Here is a 27,478-nt window from a genome sequence, read left to right as displayed (position 1 = left end):
AGTTTTTTGCTGTCATAAATCACAGACTGACGAGTGAAGAAGAATTAGGAGAGTAATCATGTGTGAACCTATTATATGTTTTGTCTGGATAAAAAATTACTGAGCTATACTTTCTATGCATTAAGCAAACAGATTCCTTAATAAAGATAAGTCAGAATTTTACTTTTATAAAGTATGGGGGTGTCTCAACTAAAATTGTCAGCCCCAAATAAGCTGGTTGTAGAGTTTGAAAAAGATGATCGCAAAATAAGTACTATTAGAAGGTCTCATTTTAAAAAATTGTTTTAATTTGAAAAGACGCAGTTTTTTGCTGGAGTATTGCTCGGGTTGAGATAAAAACAAGATTTTTTCGGGATTTTTTAATAATACTAACTGTAATTAGTCATGTTTTATACAAGGATAATTTATTTTATAAATTGTTCGAAATGTTCGCCGTTTACTTCCATGCAATGATACAATCGAGCTTTGAATTCCTCTGGTAGGATTCTTCTATCCCAATCACTTGTAGCACTCTGCACTAGAAGGAGAGACCTTACTTACATTTTTAAGGTTTTCATAATGAACGGCTGGTTCCAGTCTCACTCAACCGCCTTCAATTTCTGCAATTTAAGAGAAAACAATCAAGTTGAAATTTTATTAGCTGCGGGCGTGTCTTCCACCTTGCCACTGGACGGAGACGAGACTTAGAGGCGACTGACTCAAAGGCGCCGCGCGGGTGGCAGGAAGAAGTCCAACGGTGTTAAATCAGGGATCGTGCCGGCAAGTCTATTGGGCCTCTCCTTTCAATCGATCGACCAAGAAAAGTAGTATCTAGAAAATCTTGTTCAAAGACTAGCTGGTCTTCAACTAAATCCGGGTCGTTTCCTGTAATTTCAGTGATCTTGGGATTGATAACATTACTAAAAATGATATCAATCATATGCCAATTTAAATGGTGAAATTTATTTATATGCCAATTTTAATATTTTTTTTTTTTGGTACTGTAGAAATTTTATTGTGTGACCTAGGGGTACCCTTGATAGTCACACCAATTTGGATTTTTTGTGAGATTCATTTTTTGCAGTCTTTCGTACATAGTTAAAAAGAATTGTATTTTAGAATCTCTTGTTTATGTTTTGTGATTGTGTATTATTATTAACTTGTATACCTATGGTTGGCTTATAGTCCGGATATAGGAGGAATCTTTATTTAGTTTAAGATATTTACTATTCCATCAATATAATTATGCTACAAAACAACAATTAATTTATAAATCTTTTTTACATAAATTGTTTTTATGGTACAGAATTGCTGTAGTTGATTGTGGACATTGTGATTATCCTCACAATGTCTACAGATTGATACAGTTAACATTATTAAAACCACATGTATTTCATAGATGATTTCTTCTACAATTCATCTTTTACAGAGAACTGTTACATTACGACTCAATATTTGGAAAAACTCCTGGGATAAGCGCATGCTTCGACTCCAAAGGCAAACGGGTACTAGGAATTAGAAGGCGTTTACCCCCAGTACTTTATAATACTGAATGTGAACAGTCCATATGCCAGTTTTATCATCCGCAGTACTATAACAGCTGCACCATGAAAACTTGCTCGTTTGCTGGCGAAAATGACGAGTATATCTTGAGTGGCTCAGATGATTTTAACCTTTATATGTGGAAGATACCCGAGGATGAAGGTGTATTTTTTGTTATTTGATGTTGTACAAGTTGCGTATTTAAGGATAATTTATAATATTGAGTTTTTAGACGAGTGGGGAGCATCACATGTGGTTCTAAAAGGTCATCGATCAATAGTAAATCAAGTGAGGTACAATAAACACAATAATTTGATCGCTTCATCTGGTGTTGAAAAAATGATCAAACTGTGGAGCACGATTCCTATAGGAACATGGACGGGATCTTTGTTGAAAGAATATTCGGATCCAGCGAGGATAGTTTATACGCACAGGGAATATTTGGATTTGGTTGGGACCACTGGAGAGGTAAGTTTTTTATTTTTCATTGCTATGAAAATAAGACTTTTCATTGGTGTGACCTCGTTAGGAAAAGTGCATTATTGCTCGTTCTGTATGGTTCACGAAAATTGCCGATGCATGGCACGTAAAAGGCAAATCACAAAACCTTTTCTTTCTAATTAGGTACCGTTTACTGCACAAAAAGTTCCAGCACTCGTAAAAACACGTTTTTTTTTTAAACAAAAAAAAACTTCAAATATGTTGTTTCTTTCATAAAGTGAAGTGTTTTTATTGAACCACTTGTTTTAATCGAATTGCCGAAGTCTGTGGAGGGGTAAATTTTTTTTATTTAAGTTTTGTTGCCTCATAATAAGCATCCCTGTATTTGCTCCAAACAGTATAAAATGTCTTTTTTAAATTTATAGTCGAAAATGTCGTTTAAATATCTTAAATTTGAAAAATTTTGTCCAAAAGGAATTTGATCTAGTTTTTTTATTAATTTTTGACACGATCGTGTTGCGATTATACGGGGTGAAACATGAAAAAAGGAACACTATAACTTTTTATTTTCCAAGATAAACAAATGAAATTTGGTATGTATGTGCAACAGAACGTTTTAATGCAAATATTTCGAAGACAGGTTGTTTAACCGAAATAAATCTAGTACACCTTTCTGTCTTAGAAATCATCATTACTGCAATAAAAAATAATAAAACTGTACTAGTAAGAAAGTTATGGCATGAAATAGCATGGACTAATTAGCGATCTCTACACTTTATGTCAATAAATAAAATAAAATCATTATCCTCATAAAACTCCCCGATCTCCAGCTTTTATATCGATATTTTAAAAACAACTTGAGCTATAGAAAAAAACTGATTCGAAATTTACATTTTAACACCTTGTATCTCATTTATAAGCGACATTTTACTAAGGCATATTTGGCCCATCATCGATGTTTTCACGAGTTTCATCTAGAATTTCTTTTTGGCTCACCAAAGTCACTAGGATTACTTGTAGACTCTGACCTTCGCTTCCCTGATCATGTCACTTCGAAATTAAAAAGGGCATAATATGGCACATTAAGGCTCATTTATAGTCAGATATATCACTTAGATCAACAGTAAAACTGGAGCTTTGCGATTGCCTTATTTTATCGCAATTCAATCATCCTTGATAGTAGCTGATTAAATCAAAATGAATCTAAAGGTATACAAAAGATGGAAAATTCCTGCTTACGTTTAATATTTGGTATCCGGAAAGGAAATCGAATTTCTCATATAGTTACGGATGCAGGCTGGCTTAACTTGGCGAATAGAAGGAAGGCACATATTCCTTGTATGTGCCACACAGTTATACAAGTTGAATCGCCTAGCTAAAAAAAAATGTTTATTTAGAAGTGTTGTACTATCCTCAACAAAAAGCGATAATATACACTCGTCTGATGGATGGAGTTCCTATAAGAAGAATCGCAGAAGAATTGTGCATTAGTTAAAATACCGTTTCCTTAGCTAAGGCAAAATTACAGAAAATTGGACTACTGTAAGAAATCCAGGTTCTGATCGATCAAAAATTTTAAACGACATTCAAGATAGAGAGTTAGTTGGCTTTCTAAGAAACAAACCGTTTGAAACAGCAATAAAGGCGAAAGAAGACACGCATTTTCCTGGTTCTACTAATACAGCTCGTAGTAGGATAAAAAATTCGGAAATTAAAAGTTGCTGTGCAACAAATAAAATATTTTTGACTGAAGCAAACAAACAGAGATTAGAATTTGCCCTTCAATATGCACACCAAAACAACATATGGGAAACGGTAATATTTTCAAACTTTCAATCGTGCAGTAATGGCAAAATCCGCGTTTACCGGATGTGATGAAAGATATACATATAAGACTAATCAAAGTGGACATTTTAGTATAAACGTTTGGGCCTGGATTAGTTTTAGAGGACCAGGCGTTTGTCAAATAGTGCAGGGAAGGCTTAATGCCTTAGGATATTGCAATATCCTGAACAATGTTATGATGCCATCAGTTGGTATAGTCTATGGGCAAGATTTTATCTTCCAACATGATAATGCTCCTATACATAGAGCCCGTATAGTTCAAAACTATCTAGAGGAAAGACGAATTCAAGTTTTACCGTGGCCCTCGAAAAGCGCTGATATCAACCCAATTGGAAACGTTTGGGGCAAAATGGCAAAATATATGTATAAAGATAACTTTAGGCCTAGAAATCAGAATGAATTACGCCTAAAGATAGATGACGCATGGGACCAAATAACCGAAGAATATACCAGAAACTTAATTTTAAGTATGCTACGAGGTTTGCAAGCTGTAATTGATGACGACGGTGCGCTTACTAAGTATTAATAATTTTTTATTCCATATTATCAAAAAAGATATTAGTTTTGGTTTATTTATAAAATGTGTTCCAAATAAAAATAAATATCGAAAAATAAAAATGTTTTGTATCAATATTATTATTTAAATGTGTAATTATTACTAATTATTAATTCATAATGCGTAAATATGCATACGATACCCAAGGAATTCCATTTACTATAATAGACTAGGAGACAATTCCCTACCTAAATTTTAATGTCCCAGTTTTTTTTCGGCACGATGGTACACGAACGGATCTTCTAAATACAAGCTCTCTTACAGTCCCTCGCCATCGAACGGAACTTTTTTAAAAGATACTTTACATACAACATTGTTTACGTATTAAATTCTTTAAAGATCGACTCATTTGATTTATCCTGTTATGACATTTAATAAAAACTTTAAAAAAACTTACTCCAAATTCAGTGAACATTATTTAGGTTTTCATGATGCCTATTTATGTTTACTCCGCCTCTCTCCTTTCACGCTCTGTCCGCATTAAGTGTCATTGACAAAAAAATATTATTTGACTGTTACGTTGGGTATGTGTAGTTAAATTTATATACAGGGTGGGCCAATCAAATCGAAACAAGGCTGATATTTCAAATACCGCTTGTTAAAAAAAATCGATCGGATCGGTCGATTTTGATTTTAAGAGATTTTGTGCATATCATGAGCTTTGCAATTTCAACCCCCTCGCGGGGATGAGCTCCAACCCTAAAATCTTAAAAAGGATTAGGCATCAAATTAGTCTATCAATGCATTTTTTTTGTAATTGTATGCAGCCATTTTTGAGAAAATAGGAAGATAGAATAATAAAAAACGATGGCTCTTTAATAACGATTTATTACTTGTTGAAAAAAGTCCAAACTTGTTAATTTTTATATTGGAGAAGCTTTTTGTGCTTTATTTAATTTCGTTACTAATCTCACGCAGAGGTGAACTTCATCCCTTTAATGGATATGGGATATTAAACTTCATGTGATACCTCAATTTAATGGTCATCAATATTCTTTTCAACATATCCAACATAAAAATGTAAATTCTAACTTTATCATTTGAAGACAAAAGTAATACTAGGTACTAGTTTTCTTTTCTGATGTTATTTATTGGAATGCTATTTGTGTTTACAATTTTTTCTTCGTTATTCCGAGTATTCACATTTAGTTTATTTATTTCAATGTAGTATTTCGAAGAATCGCTGATTGAACTGTATTACGAAAATGGTAGATGTGCTAATGTTGCATCACAGATATTAATCAAATGAATTCAGATACACATATTGAACGAAAATACATGATTGAGCTGTTGGCAAAGTTTAGGAAGACAGTATCAGTTGCAAACCGAAAACTAATTGCTTGAAATCCTTGCATAGTTGGGATCGAACCTATGAACATTACTATTGTCATATCAATTTGAACCCTAGATTAACCAGGCAATTACCTTTAGTGTGTGGCATAGCTTGTACAATCATTCGCAGAATTTTAAAGATACATAAATTTCGCCCTTACAAAGTTATCTTGTATTCATCGAGCGAAGATGATTTTTACAGGCGTTTCGAATTTTGCGAGATTTTGATCAAGCAAATAATAAATAAAGCAAATTTCATGTTTAACATTAAACAGAGCTGTTATACGTTACAATAGTCAATACTGGTGTGTCGAAAATCCACATCTAGTCCATGAGGTTCCTACTTAACATCATGAGAAATTAAACGTCTGGGTTGGAATTTATGGCCATTGTTTGGTCTTTTTTTATCCAAGGAAATCTTAATGGAGAATTGTATCTACAATTATTAGAAGACGCAATTGATCCTGTATAGATAGAAATGTTAGATAATAATAATTATTAAATTGCCAAAAACTTAAGATTTCAACAAGAAAGTGTGCCTCCTCATTATGCGCTTGCTGTTTGAGAATAGCGAAATCGGACGTATGCTGATTAATGGCATGGCTCGGCCGAAGAGGATCAATAGAGTGGCCCGCAGGATCACCTGACTTGACCTCCTTAGATTTTTTTTATGGATTCACTTAAAAAGCTAAATTTATAAAACTCGGCAGAGTTAATAGATGAATTACGTCACCGTATCTTGTCGCAAATTTGATAATGTATAAACTTACAACTTAATTTAATGAGGAACCTTGTTGTATGAAGAGCAAAGTTTGCAAAATAGAATATATAAAAGGTGGGGCAAAAGGTTACATTAAATGTACAAAGGCAATAATTTTTTTATAAAATCATCAAGAAATTATCGCCTATTCAATTCATTTGTGTTCCTGAGTAAAAATTATAAATTAAATACCTACCACCAAATTAGTAATAAAGAGGCAAAAAGTAAAATTTATAGGACCTACTATTTTTCTATTTGCCTTTGAAAATTTAATTTATAGATTTGTATAGGATCTAAGATTGCTCATACATTGAAACTGCTGAAATTGCCTTTTCTCTCCAGTTTGGCGTCGCATTTTGAGTAAGTTTTGACATTGAGGCTGTCAAAATGTCTATATAGAGACAAGATGAATTCTGCTCCGTAGTGATCAAAAGTGGTCAATTCTTTATAATCGTGATCTGAAAAAAAAGTTAAATGGAATGTCCTATTACATAGACTTAAATAAATAAGAAGATATTATTTTATTGATCTCAAATATACACAACAGTGGTGTCAGAGACACAATCTAACTGCTTAAGAATAATATTTTTTTAAATATTTTTGTACTATGCCAAATTATTAATTAAACAGCTTAGTTTAACCCAAGCAGTTTATCATTAAATTAAATTGAAGCTTACACCTCTGGTGGGGTCACTTGTTACTAAAACCATTCTAACTTACGTTGCGTTAAGCCTGGGATTAACCGAAGGTAAGACTCCTACTTGAATTGGGCTTCAATGAATGTGGATAAAAATAACTTTCATATGCATAGAAACCAGGCAATCTGCGTCTTTTGCTGTCCACAGATTTAACACAACAGCTTCGTCTCAGAATCCATTTTTCACTTTTGTTGTTTACGTTTACACTTGACAATTTCACAAAAAAAAGTTTAGTAGTCCTATATAACTATTTATGCAAATGCAATGTCGCCAATGTCTATATTCGATTCAACATCAAAGTAGATGGTTTGTAGTATTTAGTATTCCATAAACCGTCCAAGCTTTCAAGACTCTAGTTCATAAGTCATATACAAACCAAGATTCCTACATGTGTCCGGAAAAGAACAGTCTCATTAATTTTTATTATAAGGTTATACAAAAGATATTGTCTTGAGGTTTTTTAGTAAACAACATTGTTACACACTTCTTAGGATTCATCTGCAAACAATGTTTTAATGTTAATCATATAGATTTTATCAGTCATCATTTAAGTAGTTACTGGTAATATCGGAGTTTAAAGATTAGAAAGAGTAATTAATTCATAAATATGATGTTCTGAAAATTTCCTGGATTTAACTAATTTCGAATTAAATAAAGAAGAGTAATCATTCTATTGAAATACCAAATTTCACTTGAAAAGTACCAAAATCATTTAAGAATTCGATTTTTACTATGTCACCTGGTACGACGATTAATACTTATAAATCCAAATAGAATACATTTTTCTATTTTTAGCGAATTTCACACGACTACAGCGACCAATCGACCTTAGAAGACTCGAGAATGATGGCATTTTTCGACTCCCTAATTCAAAGAGAAATCGAAGGCTGGGCCAGTTCGGACGAAATCCTAACCACCACCGACAGCGACTCGGATTTAGAACACGATTATTCCAAACTGCTACATCGTATATTCAGGAGTCGTAGCAAATCGGTCGAAGAGCCGAGAAAAAACAAATACAATAAAATAGCTCAGCTAATATCGAAGAAAAGACTGAGATTAGCCCGCATGGCTTATAAAAAAGCTCCTAGCTCGGTACACAAGTCTTTACAGAAAGAAAAGAGACGCAAAAAGGAGAAAAAGGCACTGAAACGGTCTAAGGAGAGATTTAACGGTAAAAGGCATAAAAGAAATCATGAGACGAGAAGGAGCAAATACTTTGGCGAGAGGAACACAAGGTAATACGATTTTGAGAGAATGTAGGAAGAATGATTAGTGACAAGTGCCTTATTACAGGTCTTTACGTTACCGCACAAGGCAATGCTTGATTCAAGCATGCGAAAATGCTGGGATAGCCATGCTGCTGGATGTGCCCAGTACTAGTACCGGAATAACCACTACTAGCTCAAGACCAACAGTTTACAGGGTAGTTTACTGGGTCATTTTTATTTAATTACCATGTTAAACGCATTTTTTAAAGGTTATAGATCAAGATTCAGAAGACGAAGCCGTAAGTTTGGTCAGAAATGGACTGGACAGCGATTCATCCGATAATGAAAATGGTAATTTAGTGAATATCCTTCCTACACCACTGAACGGGACCCACGAGAATGTTATAAATAATTTAGAAGTTCCTAATGCCAGTAGAGAGGTGATAGCAGCGCCTAGCAGAGAAGTTTTAAGTAGTAGCTCAAATGGGGTTGTGAGGAATAGTGAACAGGAATTTAATAATGGTGCATCTACTAGCAGAGGTAAGTTTCATATTCTCAATCTAATTTTTCCTGACAATATATCAATTTTTTCACACAGTAAGAAAGTCTCCTCTCCGAGAGAAAAAAATTGTTCTTTAAAGTACGTTACAAGAGAAAAGATTTAAATCAGGATTAAACTACAAGGATATCCAATACATGCAAAATAGAAAATTGGTCTATATAGGATACACCGAATTTGAGTATCCAAACTTTTACAGTGAATGCTGTGTTTAGAATAACTCTTAATTTTATTTATAAATATACGAGTATATCGAGAAACGCTTCGTGTTCAACTTCGAGAACTTTTTTATTACTTGAGATATTTTTATGAAATTTGGTACATGGCTTTAAAGCAACTAAAGGCATTTCTTGGTCATATCAAGGGGATATGACCAATACGGGATATGACAAATACGGGATTTTTAATTAAATATTCTTGGTCAAAATTGGTACACACACTTTTCATGAAAACCGAAATTATAATCTAATATCCTTATTCAGTTTCGAGCAAATTTGATTTCCTGGCTTTTTTTCGTATTGTTTATAAGCAAAAAAAATTTTTTTTTATTTTGACGGAGCTAAAATTTCCATTAATATTAATTTGAGTAGTAGCCGGCCCCGGCAGCGTGGTGGGTGGTTTGGGTTCGAATCCCAGCTATGGCATGGTCGTTGGTATGTGTCCGTATACCGGGTGGTGCGTCGCCGAGCGGAACATAGGAAATCCCATGTAAATTTTAAGGGGGTCAATTATTGGCTTCCCCGTACATTTTACAGAAAAAATGTAAAATAACTTTTTGAGAGAGACCAATCTGGCAAACCCTCGTGCAAAGTTTCAAAAAATTTTAATAAGCGAATCTTGAATTATTCAATTAAATGTAATTGCAAAGTTACCAAATTTTCGGCTCAGGTAAGCCTAAAGGGCCCCAGTAAAATGAATATTGTCACTGACGTGAGGAAAAGTGTCAATAAATCAGTGACAGTCGATATTTGAAAACAAGTATGAATTATTCAATCGACGAAAAAATAGCCATAATTAAGTGGCATTATGCGGAAAACAGATAAAAAAGTAATGTTAACGTGTCTTACTTTGAATGTATGGTTGTGAGATTGATAAAACGAAAAAAAAAACATTTCTTGTATTCGGCTGTACGTCAGATTTAACAAAGCCTTATAACAAATTGTTTGCTGGTGGAATATTCAATGATTCAATTGAATAATTCAAGATTCGCTTATTAAAATGTTTTGAAACTTTGCACTAAGGGGTGCAAGATTGGTCTCTTTAAAAAGTTATCTTACATTTTTTCTGTAAAATGTACAGGGAAGCCAATAATTGACCCCTTTAAAATTTACATGGAATTTCGCACGACCACCCGGTATAGGTGAAATTCAATCTTGGCTAAAACACTTAGATTGGAAAGCCAATTTATCAGAGAAAAAAAAAATAGTTTTTTTAGATTCTGTACTGTCGAATCTTGATACATGCCATCACTGAATTTTTGTATTAACTGAACAGTTGCTAAGTTCGTACACGTGTTTAAAGTATCACAGATGAGTTTTTAGTGTAAATAAACTGTATGTAAAGGGTAGGTGAATTTAGACGTTTTCTTATGGGCAGTCAAGTCTCTGTCAGAGATAAAAAAATGTTGACATCCATTCTCTCGGCTCGAATTTGAAACCTAGTTTATTTAAACAAATGAACTTTTGCTATGGCAAACAGTTTGGCTGCTAGAGGGCGTATCTGAACGTTGGTCATATTCGTTTTTTGCCTATGGCTCATGTTTTTAATGATAAATGATTTCTGTAAAGACTTTCTTACAGCACTTTTTAGTGCTTAATATGCTTCTGACATTTATATTTATACAGGGTGTTTTATCTAAAAAAAAATAAATGAAATCCATATAATTTTTTTTACATTTTCTTGTAGCCCTTAAAATTCCCTTTTCAAAAATATATAACACCATCATCATATCAATCTAAATTCAAAAAATTACGCTATATAAGTAGATTTCTTAAATATTATAAACACACACAAATGACCTGCAATTTTAACGCGTAAAAGGCAGAGTAGGCGGGTAATAACCTGCTATAAGTGATGTTAAATATTGACGTAAACGAACTTGTTTTTATAATCTATGCTTACCTTTGTATTTAGATTTCGATGCTAAAATCCAAAAATGTAACAAATTTTCGAAAAATTCGATATGATTAAATGGTTTATCGAATATAATGAGAATTTAACGGCCTGCGATGTCAATATCGATATTAATAACAAGTGCAGTTATTTAAGACATTGTCTCAAACATTAAAAAAGGATGTTATAATTTTTTTTTTAATTTATGAAGGAGAACTTTAGTAAGCGCTTTTGAAAATTAACAGTAAATTAAACAACAGCTCCCGTTTTATTAAAAAATAATCATATGTAAATATTACTATACCAAAAATAGAATAAGAACTAACAAACAAAAAATTATATTTTATTTTTTTAACGATGTTTTAGCTAAAGCTGCAACTCTATTATTTATAATAAGTGTTTAAAATGAGCTCCTTCCTGATCAATGCACCATCGGCAACGTTTTTCTACATTACTAACAGCGTTTCTTATTTCTTATTGTTGCAAATACATTATGCAAAGCTTCTTCTAATATTTCTCTTGAAGTAATTGGTCGATGGTATACCAAGTCCTTTATTGTTCAAAGGTAAAAACCTAACGGTGTCAAGTCAGGGGATCTAGGAGGCCAATGTATTGGACCTTGATTTGTTATCCACTGCTCACCAAACTGCTCATTTAATTAATTACTTAAATTACCCTTTATTTTTACTCTCGAGCCAGCTTATCAGCATCCATAGGCTATCAGCAGCCATAGGCTAAAAACGAATATAACCAAATTTCAGAAACGCCCCCCCTAGCAGCCAAACTGTTTGCCATAGCAAAATTGTTTCAGCAAACTCCTTTTAAAATTCGAGCCCGGAGATTGGGGGTCAAAATTTTTTTATCTCCAACAGGGACGTGACTTCCCATAAGAAAACGTCTAAATTGGACCATCCTCTACAGGGTGTCCCATTTTCATGCGTTTTCTGGGGTATCTCGCTTATGCGTGAAGATAGAAACTTGCGGTTTTCGCGACAGTGCTACTTTTTTTGTGAAAATTAATATGCCGTTGTCAACATTTTGACAGCTGTCAGAGTTTTTAATCTACAGGGTCTTTTTAAAAATTTTAGATTTTCGAACACTCCTTGTATTTTTGTTACTGTATAACATATTAAAAACGTAACAAATGGTTTTGATTGGATTTTTTTCCGTAGAATTTTATTCCGGCATTCATTTTGTTTTTAAGGTTTTTTATTTTTGAGAAAAAGAATTAAATATAGTTTTCTTAAATGGAACACTCTGCACTTTTTTGCAAATAAATAACAATTTTAGAAATTTAAATACAAATTTTGATATTAGTAGGCCATTAATAATAAAATTTATAAAAATTAGGTGATTATAATCGTAATTACACCGATTTGTATTAAACATATCTAATGCTACGTAAAAAGGACGGAAACTTGTAACTTAGAATAAAACATTAAATAAATTAACAATAACTATTAAGGAAATATTGCTACTACATATATAAAATTATAAACATTGCTCCAATTGTAACCGATTTTCTTTAATACACAGCCGGCATAGCTTTTGGATTCTTTCAGAATAATCATAGGGTGACTTCTCAATTCTCTAAAGGCATCTTCTATAGCGCCTGAGTTTTTCTCTACTGAGTTTATTACAAAAGACTTGAAAATAAATTACTCTTTCTCATAGCTACTTTTTTCTCTCCTGAAGATGCCGTTATTAAATTTTAGATCCGACGTTTCGTCTTCGGGTCACCATCATCAACTTTTTTTGTTTCAAATAAAACCAGGTCCGTGGTTTTTCAATATTACTGAAAAAATCAATCTCAGTACAACTAATTTTATGCAAATAAATCAATTCAACAACAATAACAATAAATAACCAATAAAAAGTACAAAATAAAAGATTCTACGTTGGTAGTAGTTGTTTAAAAGATTTTATTCAAGATACATATCATATCATTATTCCAACACATTAAAAGAGTATCATTGGTGTTATATGTTTAAAAGCCTCGAACATCAATCTTCGAAGTTCTTCAGTTTCAAAATTGTTTTCGTAAACGTAATTTTCAACATACCCCCCAAAGGAAGAAATCTAAGAGAGTAATATCGGGGGAACGTGCTGGCCATGGGAATTCGTTCTAGAATATATGCTAATATGTCTTCTTGGAAATCTAGTTGATAGATATTCCCTAACTACTTTGGCATTATGAGCAGCTACTCCATCTTGTTACAACCAATGGTTACGAATTTCTGCTAGAGGCAAATTATCTAAAGCATTCTCTAAATCGTTTTGCAGTAATTCAAGATAACGCTCAGAATTCAAATTATGCTGGTAAATTAAAAGGCCTAAAATTTTTCTTCCTACAATACAATAATATTCCCACATATTGAATCCAAAATGCACTTGGTATCCTAGTTCTTTCATCAAAGAGGATTTTCTATGGTCCAGTAATGGTGATTTCTTCTATTGAAAATACCTTAGGCTTAGAACATTGAAAGACTAGAATTAGTAAACAACAACTTTGTTTGAGTTCCACATGTGCTCAGGGGCAAGGGGGGTGTTTTGTTTACAAACATGTTTATCGATTCTCTGTTGTCAAATTTACACACATTTTCAAAAGAGGAAATTTTCAGCTATATATCAATGCATATAATAATGTTAATTTATAATAGTAATGTTAGATTATGATTAAAAATAAAAAGTAGAAATAGATACATATATCTTAATCTAAGCGCAAAAATAACATCTTCAAAGCAGAAAAAAAAATTCAAGATTTTTATTCCTAAAACTACTTTTAAAAAATTTGGAATGGCAACACCGCAAGCAACAACTGATGTCATCTTGTCAAACGGCTTTGTATTTACGTTCGGCATTTGTGAAGTTCTGTTTTTTCTTTAGTTTTTGGTTGAAAAAGGAAAAAGGTCTCATTTGAGTGTTTTTGTGAACTGTTACGATGATAAAAACTTGTACCGTGTGTGCCGCACCATAGAAAAAAGTTGGTTTAACCCGATCTTTTCATAAGTAAATATGGAAACTGTCGTAACATCATGATACTGCCATCATAGACGTAGAATAATAAAAACTTCTATCTATAATATTTATAAAATATTTAATTTCCATAAAAATACTTTTTATTAGATAGGTACCGTTACTCTAATGAAGTACATTAAAAAACGTATAAAGAGTTCACAAACAGTAATATTTTTAATAATTTAAAGCCTGATCTATTATTAATAAATATTTATCATGGAAAATATTTGTTGACGACGTCACTGGTAAAGATTCCTTGTGTCGGTGGAATCAACAATGCGATCATGCGGCGTTGCGATGTTGTTGCTTTTTTCTCTAATATAGGACCGTTATCTGGATTCCTTTAACTTTGAATATTGACTTCTTTACAGAGTATCTTATCATATTTTATTAAAGAGGACCAGTAGTATTGTTTTGTGCCTGTCAAAATAAGTAACTAATTCTTATGATATTATGAAAGTGTTTTTTTTTTCATTTCTTCATAAGCTTTTGGCATCATTGCATCAGAGATGTTGCAAACAAACAAACTGCCCATAGTTCCATGGCAATGCTAATTCTAGCCTTTCAATATTCTAAGGAAAATACCATTATTCGTTACCATGCTCTCTACCAAGATCTGGTTAGGAAAATTTTTCATTAGCTTGACATTTTCTTCTGCACCACTCGCAAAATGTTCGATGCCTCTATGCATCACGGGGTCCAAGTCCCATTTGACGAATGTCGTGGATTTGTTGACGCCTACGTTATTTTCAAGTTCCCGTGTTAAAATACCACGAATTTCGGTAACAGCTAATAATACGTTTGTCACTTGGTTTTTGACGGTAATGCACAGATTTTTTAAACGCACCGTATTCTTTCAAAATGCGCTCTAACTTAGTGAAAACCTTCATTTGGTTTGGTTTTGGTTCTTCATTTGGCTGCCGAATATTTATTCAAATACATTTGCTCCGCCTTCTAACAATTTCGATATCGTAAAATGTAACAAGCTACCATATCAAATTTTTCTTCATTCGAAAACATTTCTATAAAATAAAATGAGATTTGTAAACTGAACAGTGAAATAATTCATAAATTAATTTCAAACCTGACACATCTTTATGACTACCATTTTGTTTCCATAGCCTACTTTCTTCTAGGGCATCGAAAATATTCAATAATGTTTACAAAAGGGCTAAAACATGATTGAACTGCAACTTGTGATATACCGTTGAATTCGTAATTAAAAGCGCTTTTAATATTTAATATCGAAAAACCACATCCGTATTTGAGAAAAAAAAGTTGATGGTGGTGACCCCAAAACGAAAGGTCGGATCTTAAATGTAATAACGGTATCTTAAAGAGGGAAAAAAGTGGCTATGAGAAAGTGTCATTTATTTTCAAATATCTTTTGTAATAAACTCAGCAAAAAAATACTAAACGCAGGGAAAAACTCTAGGCGCTCTAGAAGATGCTGATGATTTTTTTCCAAAAATCCGTCTTTGGATTTCTCTGGAACTATTCGGAGTTTTTTAGATTTCAAAGCGGCATACCGGCATAATATTGAGCACCCAAAGCCGCTGAATTCTTCCCATTTAACTAACTGTTTATCTCTCATAGTTACGGAGCTGCCTGTACTGACCTTCCTTATCTTGGGCGGGTTGTATATATCGCCTTTTCCTTTTAAAGAGAACCTCAAGTTATTGAGAACTGCTGCAGCAATACCCGCTCCATGATCATGCCAAGATATGACAACAAACAAGCGAATTGACAAACTGGCGACATCTATGGCACTTCGTGTTGGCTGATGTCATCTGGTTGGGTGGATTGGTCTGGATTCACCATATTTTCCGATCGCCTCTATTCAACATGCGTGACATACTCTTCGCCAGTATACCTGGGGTTTTGAAAACGACTTTTGAACCGACAGTAATTGACAAGCACTGCCTTTTTCCTTTTTGGGATTCTTGAGTCCGCATAAGTTTTCAATCTCCAGAAAAGATGCCTCTTCTGTATACAAAAATGTTTGCACAACGATGGTCTCAGCACGACCGCACGCTTTTTTAATACTATTGGAGGTATTTCATCAGGATCGGTGGCCTTGTCAGTGTTTAAGGCTTTGAGAAATTTTTCGATGATCTCTCGTGATTTCGAAGATCTCTGTGACAGAAGTCTGTATCTGGCATCGAAGAAGCCTTTTTTGGCAAAATCGGTGCGTTGTGTGTCTACGGTAGAGTTTGATACGAATATCTGACTCAGTAGAACTCCCTTTTCCATGTGTCAATTTTTATGTTGAGATATTATATTAAGAGAGTTGAGATATTTCGGTATAGAGAATAAATATTTTTCTCTAATAGCAAATTGGTTTTTTGCACTAGAAGCTGAACGATTTATTTGCGGACATATGTTTAATCGTCCCTTAAAGTTTGTCAGTATTTTTTCAAGTCACTCTATATATTTTTGTTATTAATATTTAAATTTCTAACCTATTTAGGGACGACCACCGCTGTCCTGCCTAAAAAACGAAGAGCCCTAAAACGTGAATACTTCCTAAAATCGCGCCCCGCTTCCTGCAGTGACTCGGACGAAGACGAAGGGTCCCAAAATGGCCACGTGAGCTGCACCACGTCGACCGATTCCGAAAACGAGTTTGACCACGGCACTCCGCCCCCCAATAAAAAACGCAGTCTAAGCTACTCGGACAGCGGGTGCGGCACAGGCCCCAGTAGCACGAAATCCAGCAGATTTATGAATAAGTACGTTAGGTTTAATAGGACGCAGGAAGAGGAGGAGGGAGAAGAAGAGGAGGACGGAGGTCAAAGCAGCGAAGAGGACGAGCGCAGAGAGGAGTTTAGGAAACGAGTGCGCAAAGCTCGCGTGAACTTACGAAGACGCACGTACGCGGATTCAGATTCGAACTGATTTGACGTGTGCTGGGATTAGTGGAAACAAACTTCATTTAAATTGACTGAAACACGTTGTTAGTGTAGTGTACATATTTGATGTTGACAGTGAGTGAAAAAAAGAGAAATAGAGAGAGCGGACCCTGTTGCGACTTTTTTAACTTGTGCAATATATTGAGTTTTTTTAAAACAGTTTTGATTTTTGCAATTCAATGAATATTTGTATGTGTTTTAGCAATAAGCAACTGTTTGCAGTATCTTGAATTTGTTATTTCTTTATAAATGAGGTAGGTTTTGTAACCAGTTGCTTGATGCTTGTGTTTATCATTGTGATTTTCTGAAAAATGTAATTTGTCATTCTGGAATTTATTTGAAACATTATGGTGGCAAAACTAGGGTCTTACCTTTAGTATTTAATTTATACCTAATTGATTTATTTAAAATTAAAGATAATTTGTTTACTTGTGTGATTTATTACGAAAGAACAACTCGTACAGGGTGTCCGAAATGTAATGTGATCCCAATATCTTTATATAAACTATATTTTATATAAAATATGAAATCGATAATTATGACAAAATTTCTTAATTTGGTGGTTATTAAACAGTCGTTCAAAAATAAGAAAAATTCCAAATATTTCTGGAAAAATTGGGAAGAAAAAACAAACATTTATAAAAGCTCGAATTAAAAGAAACTCAGCGTCAACGTAAGGTCAATAAAATTGTCTCTATTATATTTAAGGTTTTTGACATTATCGAAATTTCTTAAATACCTTAAAAAACTGATCAATAGCTCTAAAACGAAAGAAAAAAAAGGAAACTTGTAAGTAGCTTTTTTTATTAAAAAAACTCATTAGCTTTAATATAAAACAAAAATCAAGAAAATCATTACATGAATTTTTTAAATATATTGTAACGAAATTCAGGAACACACTTTTATTGGCAACGTCAAAAAACACTAATCTAACTCCCCTTGACTGTCGTTTAATTGTTTCCAAGGTAAAAAACTGACTAAATAATTAAAACTGAATGAAATGTCACGAAGCGCGCCTTTTTAAAGCTCGATGGAACAGTTTCGAAATATTTAGATTTCTCTTCATTGTTTTTGCCTAAAGAGACCAATAATTTTAGGACAATACTGACAGTCAATGCAAGCAAGTATACAATTTCTAGAAAACTAAAAATACAGGGATTTACACACTAAACTTTTATTCACTACTTTACTTACAATCAGTTACTATATACTATAGCTAATAATACTATATACTATAATAATAATACTATATACTATAGCTAATCATTTATTAATTATTTAGCATATTCAAGTCACAAGTAAGAACTTAACATCGATACCGGGTGACATAGGAAAAAGGGAACGATTAATAACTTTTTTACTTTTCAAGATTAACAAATGAAATTTGGTATATAGATAGAGTAGTCATAAAAGCATCTTTGGACATATTCTGTTATTTTTGTTACTTCTAACTGACACTAACTTTTTTATTTTAAGTGGGACAATTGAGTCCTCTAGATGCAAAAGCGGATAAATCCACTTTTTTCATTTTGGCGCAAACCTATAATACTATTAAAGTTATCTACTATGCATACTATGCAATATTTAAAAAGTTTGAAACTCGGTCATATCAAGCTTAAAAATGCTGTTTAAGCTCCTACTAAATTTCAAAACCAGATATATTTTAAGCTAAATGATATTCAAACAAAGGTAAATCCATTGCACTGCAAATTCAGATATATCCCAACCGTGTCAAAAGAAGTTAAATCCATTTTGACGGTTTAATACTGCTTACATTTCTTTTTTTGCAGTCAGTTGTTCTAAAAATTTGATTGAAGTAGTACCTACGTATTTAGTGTGATTTGAAATTAGTAGTATTTAAGTGTTAATTAATGGTTCACATATTAATTATTTTTATAAAGAAAACTTATAATGAGCGCTCCTGAGGAAAGAACATGCTTTACTGGGAAGCACGGAAAGTCTTGAGACACTGTAAAAACTGGAAAAGACATGCTGCTACCGAAAAGAGGTATGTTTTTTTTTAAATGTGTATGATATTCGTTGCTAAGCTTACGTTTTTTGTTTCATAGATATTCAGCTACTGCTTCGCCAAGATTTACTTTATGTTCTCACAATACACCTTCATACAAGTGCTCCTTATTAACAAATGCTGATATTGCAACTTTCCATAAATCTTTCTTTGCTTCTCACAAAAAAACAATACAAGATTAATTTCACAATTGTCACAAGTAGGTGCAGTTACTACTTAACTATATCCAAGTGGCCGAGTAAATTGGGATCGCAGTGGCAAAAACCCTTTGATTAAGGTCATAGAGGACTGTTAGTTTACATCGCAGTATTATATCGGAGTGGTATAATCGAGATCAATTAAATAATAGGGTCAGGTGTTTTTTGTGCATTTTCGACTTATTCATTTTAAAATGTCTTTTAAAAGTAAAATAAAAAATTAAATTATTAATCTGTCAAAATTGTAAAATTGAAACTCCAATTCCTCTTAACACATGTGTAAATATAAAATCAAATACCGCAAATGGCGACTATCATCATGACATTAAACTACTATAAAAAAAAGGTCATGGAGAATCTCATTTTAAATTTAAAACCAAGAGCTGTCGTTGTAATCGATAGCACCCCATACCACCATAAACTGCATCGACTTTGTCATGTAAGAAAAGTAAGAAAGAGTAAATGCAAGTCTGGTTACTGCTTAGAAAATATGCATATGATGAATCTATGTTAAAGCCACAATTATATAATATAATACATTATGATAACATTATGAAATAGATAAACTCTTTAATGTAAAAGGTCATGACGGATTCCGACTACCACTATATCATTTCAGGCCTAAACCCAATTGAGCTAAATTTACAATTTTGTATTAAGTTTATGGTTTTTTGTTCCTGTTGCACACTGACCCTTTCGTCTGCGCATCTCATCGACCACTTGGATTTGGTTGGGTTGTAGTATACTACAAACTAAAAAAAACAGCGCACGCGTCGTTTGGTTCGGGATTTTCATTTTTTGGCGGCCAACCTACGTATGAGATTTTAGAGGCTCATTAAAATTAAGAAAGGAACAGCAATTTTATGAATACTCTATGTATTAAAAAAGTACGATAGTAACACGAAAGTTGTTGCCATGTTTAAACGAGAAGCAGTTGCATTTTTGGGGACAATTATAAACTGCTTGGAGAAATGGTAAATATTTTTTATCAACTAAAGTAGATATATGTTGAAAATATATTTAAATTGTAAATTTGTAGGTATAACTCTGATGATGATATAAGTTTAAATTACTTAGTGCAACGGCTTTGCAAACCAAGCCAAATATAAATAATTTTTTTTAAATTTCATAGAAACCTTTTCGACAAATTTTGACTTGCTAACTGCAGATCAGCAATGGGTAGCCTACTTCAAAAGAAATACTGCCTTAATTTTTCAAAAATATGCTCGTTAGTTTTCTCCTTTCCGCATTCAAATGCTATGAGCGAAAGAATTTTTAATTTAATGGATTTAACATGGAGAAACAAACTGGACAAACCTGAGAAGCAGAATTAATAGTCAAAGTTAAAAAAGATGGTGCAAATATCATAAAAAAGGTTAAATCTAACCAACAATATTAATACATTTTTGTGGTATTTTATTTTTGATATACATTAAAAACATAAATGTTATTAGTTTTTAGGTGTCCCACTTTTTAAAAAGACGATTTTGTTTAATGTGTTTTTTTATATTATATACTTTTTTTGTTTAGTTTAAGGTTTTAAAAATATTTTCTACGTTTTGATTGTTTCTTCTTAGTCGTTTTGTTTGTCTTCGAAAAATTGGTCAAAATTTGTTAAATAGTTTCAAGATAAATTACTTTTATTTGAAGTTTTATAAAGTTATGTTTTATTACTACATTTTCATGTTTTTTATGTTAAAATGTGGCATAAGTAAGGAGCGTCGCCTTAAAAAAATTGCACTGCTGCGACTCTATTTATTTTCTCCTCAAAGGTACTTTAATCACCTCCCGCTTTTCAATTTTTAAAATCTGGCAACCCTATTTAAGAGCCCGAAACGCGTCTTTCCACTATTTTATACCTAAAAACTTTACAAAGAATGTGTACCTGTTTGTAAAAATACCTTTTTGCGGGCCCTAAATCTAGGACATAATAGAGTCAATGGTGTATTAAGTCGATTTTTTAAAACAGGACAAATGCCTTTAGAATCCCGAGGTGTTGATAGAGTCAAAGACAAAAATAAAAAAAAAGAAATTATCATAAACTTTATTAAGTCTTTCTCTGTTATAGAAAGTCACTATTGTCGAGGCAGAAGTGAAAGGCAGTACCTGGCTAGCAACTTGAGCATTAAAAAAATGTGGAATCTTTATAATTCAAGTTTTGAAGACCACCGGGTGAAAGAATCTTTTTTTAGATCCCTATTTAATTCCAAATTTAATTTGGGATTTAAAGCGCCTCAAACAGACGTCTGCTCACGCTGCTTGGAGTATAAATCCGAAATTTCAAATACGAAAGACCAACATGAAAAACAGAACCTTATTGCGCAGAGTAGGCTCCATAAATTAAAATCTAAAGCATTTTTCCAATTGCTGCAAGAAGAGCGTCCAGGGTTATTAACAATGTCGTACGATTGTGAAAAAAATTTAGCGCTACCGAAGATACCCGACCAACAAGCCTATTATAAACGCCAATTTTATTTATATGATTTTACTGTAGTAGTTGGCTCATCCCATTAGCAAATAACAAAACAGAATGTATTCTCTTATGCCTGGAAAGAAACTGACAAGTCGAAATGTTCAAACGAGATCAGTTCCGCGGTCTTTGATAGACTTCAAAAACTAGACTTAACAGACATAACAGATCTGAGACTTTGTTCCGATGGATGCGGAGGACAAAATAAGTACCTAACAATGATCACCATGGTATCGGTTTGGTTTCAAGGTGCTCCAGATCACATTCAATCCGTAGAGTTAATATTCCCAGTGACGGGCCACTCATACATACCACCTGACCGAGGAGGGTAGGCAGAGGGTACGCAAGGAGGAGACCATTATTATTCCAGAGAAGTACCATGAAATATTTGAGGAATTTGGTACCGTGCAAATTCTGGGAACAGACTGGAAGGTTTTTGATTGGCAGGAACAAGTCAAACTTAACATAAAATCGACTTCGTCACTACATTTTAAAATAAATTCATGTAAACGTATATTATTTACAAAAAACCAATCAGGAAATGTCATTGTTAAAGGAGAGCCATTTTATAGACACTCCGTAAGTAAAGGACAAGGTATATACAAAAAAGGAAATACACTGATGACTGTTAATCCTTCTGAAATTAACATAGCGAGTGAGCCTCAAGAAAACGACAATAGATTTGTGTGATACATTTTAAGAAAACATTCCAACTAATATTATTATTTGATTTTTTGGAAAAATGTATTAATTTGATACATTTTTTTGATTAAGGATTATTTTTAAGTTTATCTTTGTTATTAAAAACATTTTAATAACTATTTAATTATATTATATAGTTATATCCACAGCATTTTTTTAAATAAGTGTTTAAAATTAAGAAAAAAATCTTTATTTCTTTGCTATATTTTACTAGGAACCTTTCGGTTGGTCCAAAATTAGGCCAATAATATTGTTTATAAATAAATGGCAGTTTTTTTCAATTATCTCAGTTTTATTACAAAGTGATATATCTGGTTTTGCATCTAGAGGACTCAATTGGTATATTATTAAGTATTTTGATTAGAAAATCGTATTCTGAGAATAATGATACCACATTATTCTCATAATTATCATGTTACCATCATTTTAATAAAGTAATCACGGAAAAATAATATTAAATGTGCTTTATTACTTAAATCAGAGAAATTGAGAAATACAGGCAGCAAACACTTTAACACATTGAAACATTGAAGTAGTAAACATTGAAATTCTTTCAAAAACTACGGCAAATTTATTTGAATAACAAATGATATTTGAATTTCACAAGATGTTATGTATTATGTGAATTGAAAAATATTCAAGAACGCGTCAAAACGCAGCCTCCTATTCAATAAATCAAAGACTTCTATGATATTCCTATTAATTAAACGCGTTTATTTATGACTTAATTTTTTTCTTCTTATTGGCTTATTTATCCACCGATTTAGAAAATAATTATACCAAATTATTGGGAAAAAATAACCTTATTTCAAAAGTGGTTGTTCCCAATAACATGCTATTTAAAAAAATCAAGTAAATGCCAAAATTACTGGTTTGCACATTTTAAATAGGCGTGTAAAAGATTTAAGTCATCAAATGCAATGAAAACTATTTTTCCGTGATCACTTGGTTAAAAATTAAAGCCTTCAACACATTCATGACACGTAGTAAATGCAGTATCATTGTTCTCGGAATATTATTTTCTATCAAAATATATAATAATATGTGTCTCATTTAAAATAAGAAAGTTAGTGTCACTTCCTGTTAAACAGGAAAACAACTGGATATGTCAAAATATGTTCTTATAGCAATTCCATCAATATACCAAATTTCTTTTATTTCTTGAAAAGTAAAAAAGTTATTAAGTGTTCCCTTTTTCCTGTGTCACCTGGTATATACCCAATAGGATTCTTCTACTAATTTCTAAAATTTTACCACGATGTTCTTTTAGTCCTATGGTTGGAACCTTTGGTGTGACACTCAAATTACGAGACAGTTTTACCACTAACCAAAACTTTATTTTTACTCTCAACACCTGTTTCGCTAACGATGTAACCTAAAACTACTTGGATGGCCTTATATACTTATGATGTAACTAATAGAGTGGAAAGTTCAATGAAGCATGGCCAAACAAATCTTGAAACTCTAACTAAACTATATAATGGACGATATCCGATTGGTCCTTTATCCCTGTTAAGAAAGTGTTTTTTTTAATTTTTGAATATTGCTAAACTTTCGTATGAATCTAATTTTTCTATTATTATTAAGTGGTTTAAGTTGTCTATTCGTACAAAGTGACCAGTATTTAACATATATTTAGCTAAACTTGACTTGTCAACGCTTCCATATTTCAATGAGCTACATGTTCTTTAAATCTGACATTAATTGATCTTCTGGTTTGTCCTATGTACTTTTTATCACAATCGTTGCAATTAATATTATAGATCCCAGTCTTTTCATTGTCTTTATTTTATCTTTTGGGTTTCCTAAAAGATTTTGTAAGTTGGCCGAACTTTGATAGACCATTCTTAGACCTAAGTCTTTGAAAACCCTATCAAAGCCTCTCATCAAAATAGGATTATATGGTATTGCCACGAAAGTTTGCTTATTTTCATCGGTTTGAAATGTGGTAGAGTTTTTAAGATTAATTTTAAACCTATGTCTTGAAATTAGCTTATCAATAATCTTTTCGTCATAACCATTGACCCTAGCAATTATTTTAATTGTTGCTTTTTCTATATTAAATCTGTTATTACTTAGGCAAACTGAGACCAAACGATGTACCAAGAAATGCATGCTAGCCATTTTATGTTGAAAACAATGGTTAGAGTCACTAGATATGTATCTAAAAATTATTGTTTCTTACGACAAAAGCAAATGCAATATTGATAATTTTGTAGAACAACTCAATGACTGTTTTACATCTATTAAATCAACTTTCGAACAAGAAACAAATAACCAACTTTCATTCTTACATGCTCTTGTCATAAAAGATAATAATAAGTTAGAATTTAATTTAACCCTAAAGAAAGTAGATGACCTATGTTGCTTAATATAGTAGCTATAAAGATTAATAGCTACTCTATTGATCCACTCTCGTCTGCCTATCCACCGATTTATGAAAACCTTATGTAGGAATCTCAAACAATCGCAGGATACCGGTGGCTCCCCACGCTTTTGAAATCATTAAGCTTGGTTTGACATACAACCATAAAACTGGGTTATTTGAATTGGAAACACTGTCGTCAGAGCTGGAATCGAGTCGTCTACTAAAAAGTCATGAGACATAACGGGACAGCGTCCCGTCAACGAAGTATAATCCTATTGCTCTGTTGTTAATAATCTCTGCCCATACATTCACCTCTTGATAATTTTGAGAATGACTTTCCCTAAACCACTGTGGATTTTCAAATGCCCAGTACCTACTGGGTACTGATAGTTACTATATAATGTAAGATAAGCAAATACTTGTCAAACAAAATTTACCTCATTTGGAAAGCATATTATCAGTTTTACTAGTATAAGGTTATTATCAGTTCTTATGGTCAAACTTTCAGATCTATCAACATCCTTAACAGTTCCAATGTCTCTCCACTTTGCCTTAATTCTACTGATTTACAGGTTCTCTGTTCGGATATTTTTTGTTAAAGATTATTCGAACTTCGTTATCTGTTCTAGTTATCTCACTATAGCGATGTAAACGCATTGTAAATATTTTCAATAAACAAAACAGTTGAAAATTTTAAATAATTTTGATACCGGGGTCAAAAAATAGTCCCCCGGTATGCTCCGCCTGTCGCAAGAAGAGACTAAAAGTGCAACCTGAGCCACCAGAGTTAAATGATAGCACACACTCATGAAAATGGAGAATAACCGAAATCTCGGCGGAACGTCGCTGCCTGGGGATCTCCAGGGCATGTCTGGAGCCAGCGCTGGACATGACATCATGCGGACTGTCGACGGTAGGGTGCTGAGGCGGCGAGCTCCTATCATCCAAGAAACCAAACACCAATCAGGGCAACCTGGTGACGGTGTTTCGGAGGAAACTCAGAATGCTTACTTAAGCAGGGTTACCGAAACAGCGCTTAAAATGGAATATTATAATATTATGAATAATGCTTTAGACCCAACAACATACACAACAGGACCCAGAAAACTGTACTCAGACAATGTCTAGTCACACTTAAACAAAAGTATTTTTTCAGGCCGCGTACGAAGGTATTAATACAGTAATAAAAGGAAGCAAGATATAGTTTACTTTTTGAAAGCTCAGAGAAGCAATTTTATCGAAAGTTCAACGACACTTCTCCAACAAACACTGCAATTAGCGTTTACCCCTCTAAAGAAAATATCAAGTAGTTCTGGGCACTCAATTAATAACACCTAGTGAATGCAACCTCGACACTGAATGACTGGATGAAGAACGAACAAAGTGTCAAATATATAATCAAATTCAGTTGATGAAGTGAGTAACGTCATAGAAAAGCTACATAACTGAAAAGCTCCAGGCCCAGATCATGTCTGAAATTACTGAATAAAGAAATTTTTGGTCAACACATCAACAACTGAAAGACGTTCTAAACGACTTGCTTGTGAATCCTCAGAATTTACCAAATTTTTTAACGGAAGGTACCACTTACCTCTTAGCCTAGGATTGCCAAAACACTCAAGATCCGGCTAAATATCGCCCAATAACATGCTTACTCATATTTACAGACACTGTGACCAGAATAGCAACAAAGCGGCTCAACAAACACGATGTACCAGAGGTGGCATAGGGTGTAAAGAACAGCTAATTATCGACTCCGTATAGTTTGCATTCAGTTATTTGACAAAAGAAACCTTTTGGCAGCATACACATTGACTACCGCAAAGCTTTTGATGCAGTTCCATATAAATGGCTTATTATTGTACTTAAATTGTACAAAATAGATAACCACATAATTTCCTTTTAAAAATTCGCTATGGCATCTTGGAGAACGTTGATAAAACTCCAGGTGCCTATTGGTAACTGCATTGTAACTAATATGATTCCTATTCGTAGGGGTATGCTCCAAGCCGATTCCCTTGAGTCCACTTTGGTTCTACCTTACTCTAGCCAACTCAATTCAACTAGGCACGGATTTGGCCTAAAAAAGAATAAAAGAGAACTAACAAAAGTAAACTATCTACTTTATACAGATAATTTACAAGTTCTTGCGGCAACACGAAATCAACTGGAACGGAAGCTTAAGATGGAAAAATTCTCTGATGATAGAGGAATGACCTTTGGACTGGATAAGTGCCGAACTGTGAACATTATTAAGGGTAAACTTCAATCAGGCGGCTTTCAGGTAGAAAACGGTCAGATAATTAATGCTATGAAGGAAGCAGGCGCAAAGAATAGACCAAAATGAGCTCACTACTAAGTTCACTACAAGAATGCGATGACTCCTTACAACAAGTCTTAATAGTGGAAACTTATTTAAAGGTATTAATACATATGTAGTCAGTTTACTAACTTACTCTTTTGGTATTATAGGATGGTCTAAAATGGACATCGAAAATTTGCAAAAAAACTAAAACACTCTTAACGCAAGCCAATAAGCAGCACCCGCGCAGTGCCGTAGAACGAACTACGCTACCTTAACATATGGGAGGATGAGGAAAGCCCGACATAGAGAAACAACTGACTGGGCAAATACAGAAACATGCGATCTTTTTTCTTAAAAAGGCTGAAACAGACATTCATCGGGGCGTATATGAAGCAGACGATTCAACACCACTTAAACTCCAGGAGCTTGAGCTACCCATTCA

The 27,478-nt window shown here is 33.1% G+C and overlaps 2 protein-coding genes across 6 annotated transcripts in view; one reads left to right on the top strand and one right to left on the bottom strand.

The window, feature by feature from the left end:
* The window catches only part of LOC126747804 (DDB1- and CUL4-associated factor 5), a 36,018-nt gene extending 18,625 nt beyond the window's left edge, over window positions 1-17,393 (top strand). The window contains exons 4-9 of the mRNA XM_050456677.1: window positions 1,409-1,683; window positions 1,754-1,989; window positions 7,949-8,391; window positions 8,450-8,579; window positions 8,634-8,904; window positions 16,524-17,393. Of these exons, the coding sequence (XP_050312634.1) occupies window positions 1,409-1,683; window positions 1,754-1,989; window positions 7,949-8,391; window positions 8,450-8,579; window positions 8,634-8,904; window positions 16,524-16,951 (1,783 nt within the window). The 3' untranslated portion in view covers window positions 16,952-17,393. The remainder of the gene's footprint in view (window positions 1-1,408; window positions 1,684-1,753; window positions 1,990-7,948; window positions 8,392-8,449; window positions 8,580-8,633; window positions 8,905-16,523) is intronic.
* Window positions 1-27,478, bottom strand: part of LOC126747854 (proteasomal ubiquitin receptor ADRM1 homolog) — a 421,821-nt gene that overhangs the window by 336,813 nt on the left and 57,530 nt on the right. Inside the window, exon 10 of one of the 5 annotated variants that reach the window (XM_050456787.1) lies at window positions 15,454-15,469. The exons of the other annotated variants lie outside the window; for them this stretch is intronic. The gene's annotated coding sequence lies outside the window, so the exon portion shown is untranslated. Of the gene's footprint in view, window positions 1-15,453; window positions 15,470-27,478 lie in introns of those variants that run through there. 5 annotated transcript variants of the gene reach the window in all.

Source organism: Anthonomus grandis, chromosome 2 (genome assembly GCF_022605725.1).
Source record: "Anthonomus grandis grandis chromosome 2, icAntGran1.3, whole genome shotgun sequence".
In the NCBI taxonomy this organism is placed as follows: domain Eukaryota; kingdom Metazoa; phylum Arthropoda; class Insecta; order Coleoptera; family Curculionidae; genus Anthonomus; species Anthonomus grandis.
This window is presented reverse-complemented; position numbering and strand designations above follow the sequence as displayed.